Here is a 13,302-nt window from a genome sequence, read left to right on the forward strand (position 1 = left end):
CAGTTCACTGAACCGACCATTTGGTAGTGGAATTGTAACATCTTCTGGGATTGTACTCAACAGTCAGATGCTAGATTTCTCATGGCAAAACAAAACACAAACCTCTTCATCAACTTCAGTATGTTAATAGATTGTATTGGTACATCAATGTCTTAGTTGGGGCACCTGTGCAAATTGTTTGCTTTAATGTGTAAGGCTAAATTTACTTTAATTGCTGCAGAACATCTGTAGGTTGTAACCTATTAGTTGCTCCCTGAAGAAGGCCCATTTGTAATATTCTGATATTTCCTTTCTTCAGTTGTTGCTAGCCTAAACTTTAAATGTAAACCTCTGGCAGTATATTGCTTACCTTTTCACCATTTTAGGTCATTCATTTCATTTTAACTAATTAAATTTGAAGAAAAACTGAGGTGTTCTAAAACTTTTGACTGGTTGTGTAGACTGCCTCATCAAATTAATCGTTCACCAGTTTTTTTGTTTGTAATATACTGTATATGTTGACACATATGTATACACATATTTGTATAAATGATCAAAACTGAGCAACAGGACTCATTTTCACACTTTTCAGTACCTTGACACATTTGACTGGATGTACTACAGAGTTTTTATTTTTTACTTCTGTTATTTGTTTCTCTCATCTTGATATAGTATGAACAATTTTGGGACATATATATCTTTAAATTAGGACTTATTGTCATTATGTTGTTCTCATGCTCTGAATGAACTTTAAAAAAAAAAAAAATTACAATTTCTTACCTCTTGATAAATTGTGTATTGTATTTCCTGCCTTATGGGTTTCTTAATATGTTCTTAATTAGTAGACAAGAAATGTGATACTAATGTTATTACACTGCATAATTATATAATTGATGCCAAACTGTTGTAATTTAAGGTATGTTTATACATATGAGGATTGTACTTGAATTGTAGTGTACTCTTTCCTGAAGTATTTGATATTAAATTCTGTCATTTGATCTTATGTATGTACTTCTCTTACCTTTACATAGAGAAACAGCATACAGCCAGGGAAAAGGCCTTTATCTTTTCTTCTTCCAACTGTGGTACGACCAGGGCAAGGCCTGTGCGGCACATACCTGGCACTCGGTGCTTCTAGTGGAGAAGCAGCCCTTAGTGGTGTCACCCAGGTCAGTGGCTCCTTTTTAATAAGAGACAGTAGTATGTTTGTATACAGAGTGGTTGCAGCCAATGTTTATTGATGTAATGTAAATATACATACATGTAGTTGTTCATAAACATGCCAGCCATGTCTATATGGAACTATACAGAAGAAGTATTTGTTGTAACATTATACAGATTTCTTATAGATTATTCTATACTGCCATACTGGTTTCATATTGCAGTTATTTTTTTCATTGTTTTTATTTATTTGTGTCATTGTGTTGTCATATACAATATGGAGAAAAACACATAGATATTCATTTTTTTAACTGGTTGTACTGTGAATCATTTGTTAATCAACATAAAGCTTGTGAATTAGTGAAAGCCATCCATTGTTGTGGTCATAAGAAATTTGATGATTTACTTCATGAGGTAGAAGTACATAATAAACAAGAATAGTTGTGTCAAATATTTCAAATATATAAATGTGTGCTTCAATTAAATATTTAAAGTCTAGAAATTCTTAATTGTAATAGAAATATGTAAATTTTCACCCTCTGAAGGAGGTCCATAGAGGGCTAGATCCATACTAAAGAAAAAAAAATTATACTGTATATACAGTCATATGAAAACGTTTGGGAACACCTCTCAGCCAGCACAATAATTTACTCTACTTTCAACAAAAAAGATAACAGTGGTATGTCTTTCATTTCCTAGGAACATCTGAGTACTGGGGTGTTTTCCGAACAAAGATTTTTAGTGAGGCAGTATTTAGTTGTATGAAATTAAATCAAATGTGAAAAACTGGCTGTGCAAAAATGTGGGTCCCCTTGTAATTTTGCTGATTTGAATGCATGTAACTGCTCAATACTGATTACTTGCAACACCAAATTGGTTGGATTAGCTCATTAAGCCTTGAACTTCATAGACAGGTGTGTCCAATCATGAGAAACGGTATTTAAGGTGGTCAATTGCAAGTTGTGCTTCCCTTTGACTCTCCTCTGAAGAGTGACAGCATGGGATCCTCAAAGCAACTCTCAAAAGATCTGAAAACAAAGATTGTTCAGTATCATGGTTTAGGGGAAGGCTACAAAAAGCTATCTCAGAGGTTTAAACTGTCAGTTTCAACTGTAAGGAATGTAATCAGGAAATGGAAGGCCACAGGCACAGTTGCTGTTAAACCCAGCAGGTGTGGCAGGCCAAGAAAAATACAGGAGCAGCAAATGCGCAGGACTGTGAGAATTATTACAGAACACCCCCAAGGATCACCTCCAAAGACCTGCAAGAACATCTTGCTGCAGATGGTGTATCTGTACATCGTTCTACAATTCAGCGCAATTTGCACAAAGAACATCTGTATGGCAGGGTGATGAGAAAGAAGCCCTTTCTGCACTCACGCCACAAACAGTCGCTTGTTGTATGCAAATGCTCATTTAGACAAGCCAGATTCATTTTGGAACAAAGTGCTTTGGACTGATGAGACAAAAATTGAGTTATTTGGTCATAAGAAAAAGTGCTTTGCATGAAAGAAGAATACCTCTTACTACTGAGCATACCAATGTAGAGCATTTATGTTAAGTAATGTTTTTGTAAGTATTTTTCTCTTGGTGGATTTCTTAGGGAGAATACATTGCACTATAACAAGAAAGTGTGCCCTTTCTCAAAAATTGGTGTGGCTGCTATAAATAACAGAATAAATAGGATGGGGTAAACAAAGTGAGAGCTTAAAGTAACTAATAAAAGAAACAAAAAACTAAGAACTTGGTATGCCTTTCCATATGCAGTAGGCTTCATCTACAACATGTCCAGTTGAGAAGCTTGTCCATTCGCCTTTTTTCTTAAGTAACTTACCAAACATTCCTTTCTTTCATCCTGTCTCTCCAGAACCTTGCTTGGCTTCCTGTCACCAATAAATAATCTTTCCCATTCTTATATCTGTAGACTGATCGAGCTAAACCCCAGAGTTGTTTTAGGGGTTTGGGTGGGTTTCCTTTGTATAATAGCACATCAGACTAGACTCCCCCAACCCCCAATAATCTTTGGTGTTACTGCAACCCCTGGACCTTCTGTTACCTTTGAAGGGCTAGACCTGGTGGCAGGCCATACATTTAACAGTTTGTGCAAATGGTTACATACAAATGGATGTAATGTGTGTATTTATTTAAAAATTATACAAATTTAAATACGTTATTCTTTTCTGGCCAACTGAGTCTATGCTGCGGTTCTTTTATTTTTTTGTTTTATATTTATTTTTTTAAAAGGTTAACCCCACACATCCCAATCAACTTGGAGAAAGTTCTCACCCTTAAAAGGATATTTTTAGTATCATGTGCTACCTTCCGCTGGCCACACGGTGTTCTTGCCTCTTGCCATTTCTTCATGGCCACACCTTCTTGTGCACATTTTCCCTGCTATCAGTTGCCCAGACCTTCCTCCAGTTGTAGACAAAGTATTGTCAGTATTGCATTTGGTAGCCATCTAGGCTACAGTCTATAATTTGAAGCTCAATTCTGAATTTTTATTTTTCCTTTTTTCACTCACATATGACAGAAATCTAGTTTTTTTAACGAAGTATGAACAGTGACTTTCTTATAGTACACTAAATCCAATACAGACACGTGACCAGAATGTCACCAGTGTTTGAATGCTTGAATCACAATTGTAAAGAACCTTACACTCCCTAACTACTTTTACATGATGGTATATGTGACATTTCTCTCTTGAAAATCAAGCTGTACCTGCTCATCATGAAGTAACAAATTTAATAAGTAATTTGGGAAGACTGTAACTAGTTAATACAGCCCAGTTGCCTTGAAAATGACATACTTTAAACTCTTATTTTTTCCAAGGTTTTTTCAATAGACTGTGATATAAGTAACTGTTTTGCAACAAAACCCCCCACATCTTATTCCTATCAGTCATTGCTCGTCTCTCGTTATCACGTTTCTCTGTACACATATGTTAGTGATAAATGCACGGAAAGGATCGGCCAGAATCTTATTGTTTATTTTTTGGAATAGTGAGCTGAAGAATTGCAGACATCCTGCACTGAAAATTAGATACAGTAGATAGATAGATACTTTATTAATCCCAAGGGGAAATTCACATACTCCAGCAGCAGCATACTGATAAAAAACAATATTAAATTAAAGAGTGATAAAAATGCAGGTATAACGGACAATAACTTTGTATAATGTTAACGTTTACCCCCTCGAGTGGAATTGAAGAGTCGCATAGTGTGGGGGAGGAACAATCTCCTTAGTCTGTCAATGGAGCAGGACAGTGACAGCAGTCTCTCGCTGAAGCTGCTCCTCTGTCTTGAGATGACACTGTTTAGTGGATGCAGTGGATTCTCCATGATTGACAGGAGCCTGCTCAGACGCTCTGCCACAGATGTCAAACTGTCCAGCTCTGTGCCTACAATAGAGCCTGCCTTCCTCACCAGTTTGTCCAGGCGTTAGGTGTCCCTCTTCTTTATGCTGCCTTCCTAGCACACCACCGCATAGAAGAGGGTGCTCGCCACAACCGACTGATAGAACATCTGCAGCATCTTTTTGCAGATGTTGAAGGACGCCAGCCTTCTAAGGAAGTATAGCCGGCGCTGTCCTTTCTTGCACAGAGCATCAGTATTGGCAGTCCAGTCCAATTTATCATCCAGCTGCACTCCCAGGTATTTATAGGTCTATACCCTCTGCACACAGTCACCTCTGATGATCACAGGGTCCATGAGGGGCCTGGTCCTCCTAAAATCCACCACTGTAGCTCAGCTTTCTGCTGGTATACATGATGGCTGTATCTATCTGCTGATTTTCTTTTTGTTAATTTTGTGCATGCAGGTCACATGGAAATCCGGACACACTTTTGTTGGTTTGATATTGCTTGCAAAATTAATTTGAACAGTCAGACAAAATAAATTAAAAATTACTTACAAGATAAAAATCCGCATCAAGTCACTTTTAGCTACACAGTAATCATAGCCTTAGACATACAGTTAGGTCCATAAATATTTGGACAGAGACAACTTTTTTCTAATTTTGGTTCTGTACATTACCACAATGAATTTTAAATGAAACAACTCAGATGCAGTTGAAATGCAGACTTTCAGCTTTAATTCAGTGGGGTGAACAAAACGATTGCATAAAAATGTGAGGCAACTAAACCATTTATTTAAACACAATCCCTTCATTTCAGGGGCTCAAAAGTAATTGGACAACTGACTCAAAGGCTATTTCATGGGCAGGTGTGAGCAAGTCCATCGTTATGTCATTATCAATTAAGCAGATAAAAGGCCTGGAGTTGATTTGAGGTGTGGTGCTTGAATGTGGAAGATTTTGCTGTGAACAGACAACATGTGGTCAAAGGAGCTCTCCATGCAGGTGAAAGAAGCCATCCTTAAGCTGCGGAAACAGAAAAAACCCATCTGAGAAATTGCTACAATATTACGAGTGGCAAAGTCTACAGTTTGGTATATCCTGAAAAAGAAAGCAAGCACTGATGGACTCAGCAACGCAAAAAGACCTGGACGTCCACGGGAGACAACAGTGGTGGATGATTGTTGAATCATTTCCATGGTGAATAAAAACCCCTTCACAACAGCCAACCAAGTGAACAACACTCTCCAGGAGGTAGGCGTATCGATATCCAAGTCTACCATAAAGAGAATACTGCATGAAAGTAAATACAGAGGGTGCACTGCAAGGTGCAAGATACTCATAAGCCTCAAGAATAGAAAGGCTAGATTGGACTTTGCTAAAGAACATCTAAAAAAGCCAGCACAGTTCTGGAAAAACATTCTTTGGACAGATGAAACCAAGATCAACCTCTGCCAGAATGATGGCAAGAAAAAAGTATGGAGAAGGCGTGGAACAGCTCATTATCCAAAGCATACCACATCATCTGTAAAACACGGTGGAGGCAGTGTGATGGCTTGGGCGTGCATGGCTGCCAGTGGCACTGGGACACCAGTGTTTATTGATGATGTGACACAGGACAGAAGCAGCTGAATGAATTCTGAGGTGTTCAGAGACATATTTCACTTGTTGATGACTAAACTTCACACAGAAAGGCCCACAAACAAACAGCAACTGAAAGCCGCTGCAGTAAAGGCCTGGCAGAGCATTAAAAAGGAGGAAACCGAGCATCTGGTGATGTCCATGAGTTCAAGACTTCAGGCTGTCATTGCCAGCAAAGGGTTTTCAACCAAGTATTAGAAATGAACATTTTATTTCCAGTTATTTAATTTGTCCAATTCCTTTTGAGCCCCTGAAATGAAGGGATTGTGTTAAACAAATGCTTTAGTTGCCTCACATTTTTATGCAATCGTTTTGTTTACCCCACTGAATTAAAGCTGAAAGTCTGCACTTCAATTGCATCTGAGTTGTTTCATTTAAAATTCATTGTGGTAATGTACAGAACCAAAAGAGTAGAAAAAAGTTGTCTCTGTCCAAATATTTATGGACCTAACTGAATGTTTTTATGTGCACTGAAGGAGTTCCATGAAAGACAGTAATTGGGCTTACATTTTACAATTTCTTTGCAGTGAAAACCTTCAGCTTCACTGCTTGTCCTGGACCAAGGACAGTCATTTATATTGCACTCCTATCAGTCTCAGTTGTAACTCTTCCATTTAAGAAAGAAATAGTAGTTTATTAAAGCTATTTTTGTTCATAATGTTGTTTCTGTTTTGTCTGTTGCTTTTGTTTATCTTGTCACAAAATCTTTTTTTTCCTGTGTCATGAAATTCCTTAATCTTTGGAATACATTTTTTATTATATTGCTGTGATCTTTTGTATATAGTTAAAGATTTTCCAATCAAATTGTTATTTTATATCAAGAGCTATGACCTTATAATACCTGTTATATTTTTTTAGCCAGTTTTTGTTCCTTGGCTTATCTTTTATTTCCCTTTTTTATCTTTTCTGACCTATTTGAAATTTTTATGTGTTTTTTGTGTTATTTTATGTAAATGTTTAATTCTTACATAATGTGAATATTACATACTACATATTATGCATTGCTACATTCCTTTTTCTTTGTGGGTGGAAGCCCAAGAGGCAGGTCCATCCTGATGTCACTGTTGAGGATCCATTTTCCTCCTTTATAGTCAGGTGTAGGAGATGATGACAGCAGAGTGTCATTGACAGCTGTCAGTCTTTTCAGTCTCCTTTGCCATTTTTTTAGGCAAACCCTTGTGCCCTCTTTTGCTGTTTTGTGCTGTTCTTTGTTTATTTAATAAATTCTTTGAATTTAAACAAGGTTGTTTTTGTCCTTCAAGCCAGAAAGTTGTGGTCTTCCTGTACTCTTGAAGAACATGTTTGTGTATTTGGAACATTTGAAACCATATTGCTTTGAAAACCCACACAAATCGCTCCAGAAACTCCTTTCTTCCTAGTGCCATACGACTTTTAAATAAGAAATATCAGAGATAATGTTTAAGGTTTTGATATATATCCTGTTACCTTTTTTTTTTTTTTTTGGTATAAATATGTTTTATCTAACTGCCTTACCTTAATCTTTCTTATTTCTATTTGTCTGTTTTATTTCATTCTGTCTGTTACCTGTTATTAGATGCAACTGAGAAGGCAAATTTCATGTTTTCCTGTGTAAACATGACTAAATAAAGAAACCTAAACCTAAACCTATATTTACACTTTATAGCCAGTGTCCCATTTTGGGCCTCTGTAGACCTGAAAGCCTGTGCCTTGAGTTTGGTGTCTGGTTGCCTGGGTTAAAGCCTATTTTTTGAGGCAGACAAGTGAAGGAGGGGGGCGCTATCACCCCTTTCCATCATCTTGTGTAGGAGTGCTCACAACACCTATTTTTTCAGAGTACACACAGTATACTTGAATTATATTGCCATTTAAATTTTAAAAATGCTTTCTGCTTTTCAGGTTTTGTTAAATGTTCTCTCGTTCCACCTAAATCTCAGTGACAGTCTTTCTTTGGGACGGCTGCACCCACAACTTCAACCCAACACAGTTCTGGTGGATAGTAAGTATATTTTGACTTATAAATGGATACATGTGTTTGTCAAGCATACAGAATAGGTACAAGAGACTGCCTTTTGAGTCTGGAAGCTAGGCTACTGAGGAGATGAGAGCCTTGGAAAACCAGACTTGGTGGAGCACTGGTCTGGCCTTTAGCTATTTTGAGGCCTGCACCCATTTTGCAATTTTTGTTTAAGGGAAATCATTTTTAACCTGCAATCCTGCTGGTTGCTTAAATGCCTTTCTCTCCTAGTATCTTATGTTCCCTGTAATGCAAAAAATACTTCTTATATACATGCCCCATTTTCCTAACCTGTAAGTACAGTTTAACTAAAACACAAACTAATCCACCTTAATAAATGTATAAGTGTCTGTGTTTCTGTCTGTGTGTCCATCCGGTCGTTTTTTCTTTCGTTCCAATAGATGGTGCATCACACTGCGTTTATGAGTCCCATACCAAATGGGATATAACACAGACAAATGCATTGCATGGCACAAGGCAAACGTTGATGCTGAGTTCTATGTTGATTACTTAGATTTCAACACATCATAGATGGGTAGCAGAGCTAGTACCCATATAATTAGTTAACAGGCAGCTTTGGCATCTAGGAGTCTATTAATAATATTAATAATTAATATTAATATTAATCATAGACCTTAAATATACAAAACCTCATCCTTATTCAACATATACAGTACAAAAGAAACCATAAACAAATTCAAAAATATATTTTAAATTAACAGTATAACACTCTCAAAAGCACTTAATCTAATTCTGGGTCACTGGGGGCTGGCAGCATTAGGCAGAAGGTAGAAGTCAACCTTTGGACAGGATGCTAGATGATTGCATGGCTCAATCGGGTACATGTCCACACAGGACAAATTTAGAGTCACCAATCAACCTAAAATGCACATCTTTAAGGTACAGTGTACCAACTAGTTCTCCGCTGCCACCCATGGCTGTCAATGCATGTAGCATGGCTGCTCATTATTTTGTTCTTTCAAGATTCCTCTGGCAGGTGCATGGAACACGTTACCAGCTACAATTAGAAAGTTTGTATTTTGCTTCTTGATAATAGAAAATTTAACTAGACAAAAATATAATTTTAGTTTTCATTCATTTATACACAGGTAGCTCTACCCAACTAATACTTTATGTACAGGGTAGGCCTGAAACTGATACATCTTTCCATCTTTGTCTGGATCCACATTATCTATTATAGCCAATGAGGTCCAGGGTTTTTTTTTTCTACCAGTGGCTGTAAAGCAAGAATAAACCTGAATAGAATATCGGCTCATTAGAGAGAACACTCACAGGCCAAGCAACATTTACTTACAGTGGGCATAATTCGAGGCACCACTTAACCTGCATTAGCCTGGAAATGTTACAGAAAATTAAAGTCCTCAGATTAAACCCCCCACTAACTCATGTAATTTGAAGCCAAGTCATTAAATTATAAGGCGTAAGTTTTAACCACTGAGCCACCAAGCCATCCATGTAGTAAAATATTAAAGAAAAAATTAACTGAACTTTTTTTTTAATTTCAGATGAATTTTCAGAGGAAGATATTGATGTTCTGAAGATGAAAGGCCATGAAGTGGAGAGGAAGGAAGTTCTGTCCATTGTGGAAGGAACTAGACGAACCAATGACCTTATTATTGGAGTAAAGGATCCCAGGAATCAAGATGCATCTGCTGCTACGACAGGCACACTATGAAGTGGGTAAATAGAAGGACCAAGATGAAGAAAAATGTAATATAGAACTGCTGACCAAGCTTATGGGCATTTGAACAATATTTTAAATGTAAATTATTTGCACATCCTACACTGGAAAAATTGTATCTTACACATATGTCAAGGCTTTCTGAATTTTTCCAGGAAAATCACTTGCTCACTGTACTATAAATTCAGTGGCTTAAAAATATAAATAGAGCCCTGTAATGATGAGGTCTTGGTAAGCCTTTGCTGTGTTGAAGCTCGTGAAGTGCCTAGGTACTCTATGCCTGCAGTTGCCAGTTGTGTATGCGTAGAGGTTATATATAAAGGAAAAAACGTTCCTTCAACATCTGTCCAAGGCTGTCAGACTGGAATAAAGCCGAAAGAAAGAACCTAAACTTGCATTCAGTCACTTATTTAGGCACTAGAGTTTAATCTGTACAGAGCCTGAAAACATTTAAATTCTATCCATACTTCACAAGAAGGCTGCTGCTGCTTAAAAACTGCTTTATATTTAATGTTTATAATTTGTGAGTAACTTATTTTGGCCAAGGTTAGGCTTGTGGACTGTCTGATAATAATTGTTGGCATGAGGTGGAAAAAAATGCACACTTTAAGTATATTTCACGCTGAATCCTAATGGCTCAGGATGCTCCTAAATGTAGGTGCACTTAAATGTACAGTTAGATAATATTTTTATTTAAATTTCTGAAAGGGTGACTAAAATATTTATTTTGTTTTTTACTCCGTGTATCACCCCATTCATTCACCCAGGAGGAATACAATGTAAGGTTGTGTGGCCTTGAGGACTAGGGTAGTGTGTTCACATGCAGACGTTGATTTGTCTCTTCTAGACAATAGGGAGATAGAATTGGAATATGTTGATTTTCTCTAATGAGCTTCTTACTTAGTAAACAAAGAGAATACAAAATCTAAATTCCTGGTTGGATGATGTTCAGTAGGTTTGTGTGGGAATGTAGGTGACTGCTCTCTTTTTATGGGTGGGAAGTGATGGAAAAAATTTAAATTGCACACTAAAATAAACCCTTGAAAATGATGGGCAGAAAAGGGAGTGAGTGAGTGAGTGGTACCACATTTTTAACATTTTTATTTTGGACTGTTTTAAAATAAAAACACGTGTAGTTTTCATAGAAATTTTAAGTTTCTTAAACTGTGCAGTGTTTGCGAACGTTGTTTTAATGTGTTGCCAATAATAATGATTTCCTGCTTTAGGTAACGTTTGAATACTTTTTTAATAAAGCTTCTTGTGAAAGAAGGGTGCGCTTTTTATTTTATAAAGATCCCTTTGTACTACTAGTGTTATTAGTTACACTTAATGCATGTGTGTGTCTGATTCATTCATGCATGTTTATGATTATCTAAGTATTCTTTCACAGTCCCATTTGTATTTGAATTTCAAAAACTGAAATGTATTAGTAATTACAGTAATGTTAATGAAAATTCTTCACATCCAGCTTTGTTACTGTTACTATAAAGGACAATAAGATATGCCACCTTAAGTTTTTTCTAAGTAAATTTGCAAACTATTCTGAATGTTTATAGTGCTGTGAAAAAGTATTTGCCCCCTTCCTGATTTCTTATTTTTTTGCATGTTTATCACATGTTTGAATAGTTTGTTTTCTTTAATAAATAAAATCATCACTTAAAAACTGCATTTTGTGTTTACATGGGTTATCTTTGTCTAATATTTAAATTTGTTTGATGATCTGAAACATTTAAGTGTGACAAACATACACAAAAATAAGAAATCAGGAAGGGGGCAAATACTTTTTACAGCACTGTATGTCACTATGGTTGGGTGTTGATTGGTAGGCACAAATGGCATATGTATCCATTTAAAGTTAAATCTACAACCTGATAAAAGTGTGCAGAAAGTGAAGGGGCAGAATACTTTCTGAATCCACTGTCTGCAGGACTTTACTATTCAGATCTGTTTCCAGAGGCAGTTTTAACACTGACTTTTGTGTAATAATTTGGTGAAACTTTCTATTAATTGAGTGCAAAATCATGGAGCTATAAGTTTAAAAAAAATTAGACTTTTGCTTTCATTGTGGTTTTAGCATTGTGACCAATATGTGTTTGTACTTTTAAAACTGCAGTTGCTTACTAACACTAACAAGATGCAGAAATGGGAGTTTCAGCAACACTGGAGCCTGTAACAGAGTTACAGTACAAGCCTGCACGGGCAAAACTGATGGAGTTCTCATCCAAGAAATAAATTCAGTTAAAAGGGTAAACATACATGTTGAAACATAATATTGATTGTATATTTGATTTGTGATTTATCAAATTGGGATATGATTTATAAAGCCATTTAAGTTAAATGTTTTCTTTGAAACATAACCAGGGTCCAACTGTAATGAGCTTTAGATATAAATTAAAAGTTTCTCTGCTGTGAACAGAAATACTTTAAATTTTAAAACCCTAAAAAAGACAACTGTGGTAGACGGCTGGGGACCCTACCCAGCCAGGACCCTTGGAAGGACCATGAGAGGGACAATACCTCCCCAGGGCCACAAGAGGGCAGCCACCCTGGTCTGCATGGAAGCCACAGAAACAGAGCTGGCAAGCTCATCCTTGTTGGGGGCCTGTGGCCACCGCCAGGGGGCGCCCAGAGGATTAAGGAGCTCTGGAGTACGGCAGTTCCGCCACAACCGGAAGTGCTGCTGGAGGTAATTCCAGGAACATCTGGAGTGCTTCCGGGTGCTCATATGACACTTCTACCACACCAGGAAGTGCCGTCAGACTATCAGGAAGCACCTGGCGCACATCCGGGCATTGTAAAGGGGGCTGCCTCACTCCATTAGGGGAGTTGGGAGGAAGGAGATGGAGCGTGTGTGTGGAGGAGTAAAGGCAGCAGAAAGAGAAGAAGAAGAGTGAAGAAAGAAGGGACTGAGTTTGGGCTGATTAGAGCACTGCTGTGTGCAGGAATAAGAGAAGATAATAAATAGTGTGTGTTTTGGACATTTGGTGTCTGTTTGTCTGTCTGAGTACGGGACGCTGTCTTCCACACAACCTATAGTAAACACAGCAGAAGTAACATACTCGAGATTGCAGTTTTTCGTTCTTATTACTGACATTTCTCTGATGAAATGGGATGGCAGTTAAACCTCTAGCTCTTTGCCTCCGCTTGTGCTCTGCCATCGGTCTGTCCCATTTGCCTCAGTTTCCTTGCAATTGTTGCTGTGCAATGGTCATGTGATGGAGAGGTGAGGACATAAAAGGGCCAGTCTGGGATGATGGTGTCACCCAAGCACCTGCAGTCTTGCCCTTGAGATAGTCACTCCTTTGAGTACCCCTTGATGTAGTAAATTTTGTTTAAATTTTATTGGGTTCTAACTTTTGGCTTTATTTAGGATTTTCAAATTTTAGCATCTTTTGCCCGTTTGTCTTCTGTTTTAGGAAACATTTGCCTGTATCATTTTCCCTATATCTGTTTTGATGTCTTCCCTGGAT

General features: G+C 37.4%; 1 protein-coding gene across 1 annotated transcript in view; it reads left to right on the forward strand.

Annotated features, from left to right (window-relative positions):
* LOC114659338 (glutathione hydrolase 7) overlaps nt 1–11,101 on the forward strand; it is a 74,749-nt gene extending 63,648 nt beyond the window's left edge. Inside the window, exons 13-16 of the mRNA XM_051932827.1 lie at nt 4–118; nt 1,011–1,148; nt 8,013–8,112; nt 9,657–11,101. Of these exons, the coding sequence (XP_051788787.1) occupies nt 4–118; nt 1,011–1,148; nt 8,013–8,112; nt 9,657–9,826 (523 nt within the window). The 3' untranslated portion in view covers nt 9,827–11,101. The remainder of the gene's footprint in view (nt 1–3; nt 119–1,010; nt 1,149–8,012; nt 8,113–9,656) is intronic.
* Nucleotides 11,102–13,302: the final 2,201 nt, after the last annotated feature.

Source organism: Erpetoichthys calabaricus, chromosome 10, assembly GCF_900747795.2.
Source record: "Erpetoichthys calabaricus chromosome 10, fErpCal1.3, whole genome shotgun sequence".
Lineage (NCBI taxonomy): Eukaryota > Metazoa > Chordata > Cladistia > Polypteriformes > Polypteridae > Erpetoichthys > Erpetoichthys calabaricus.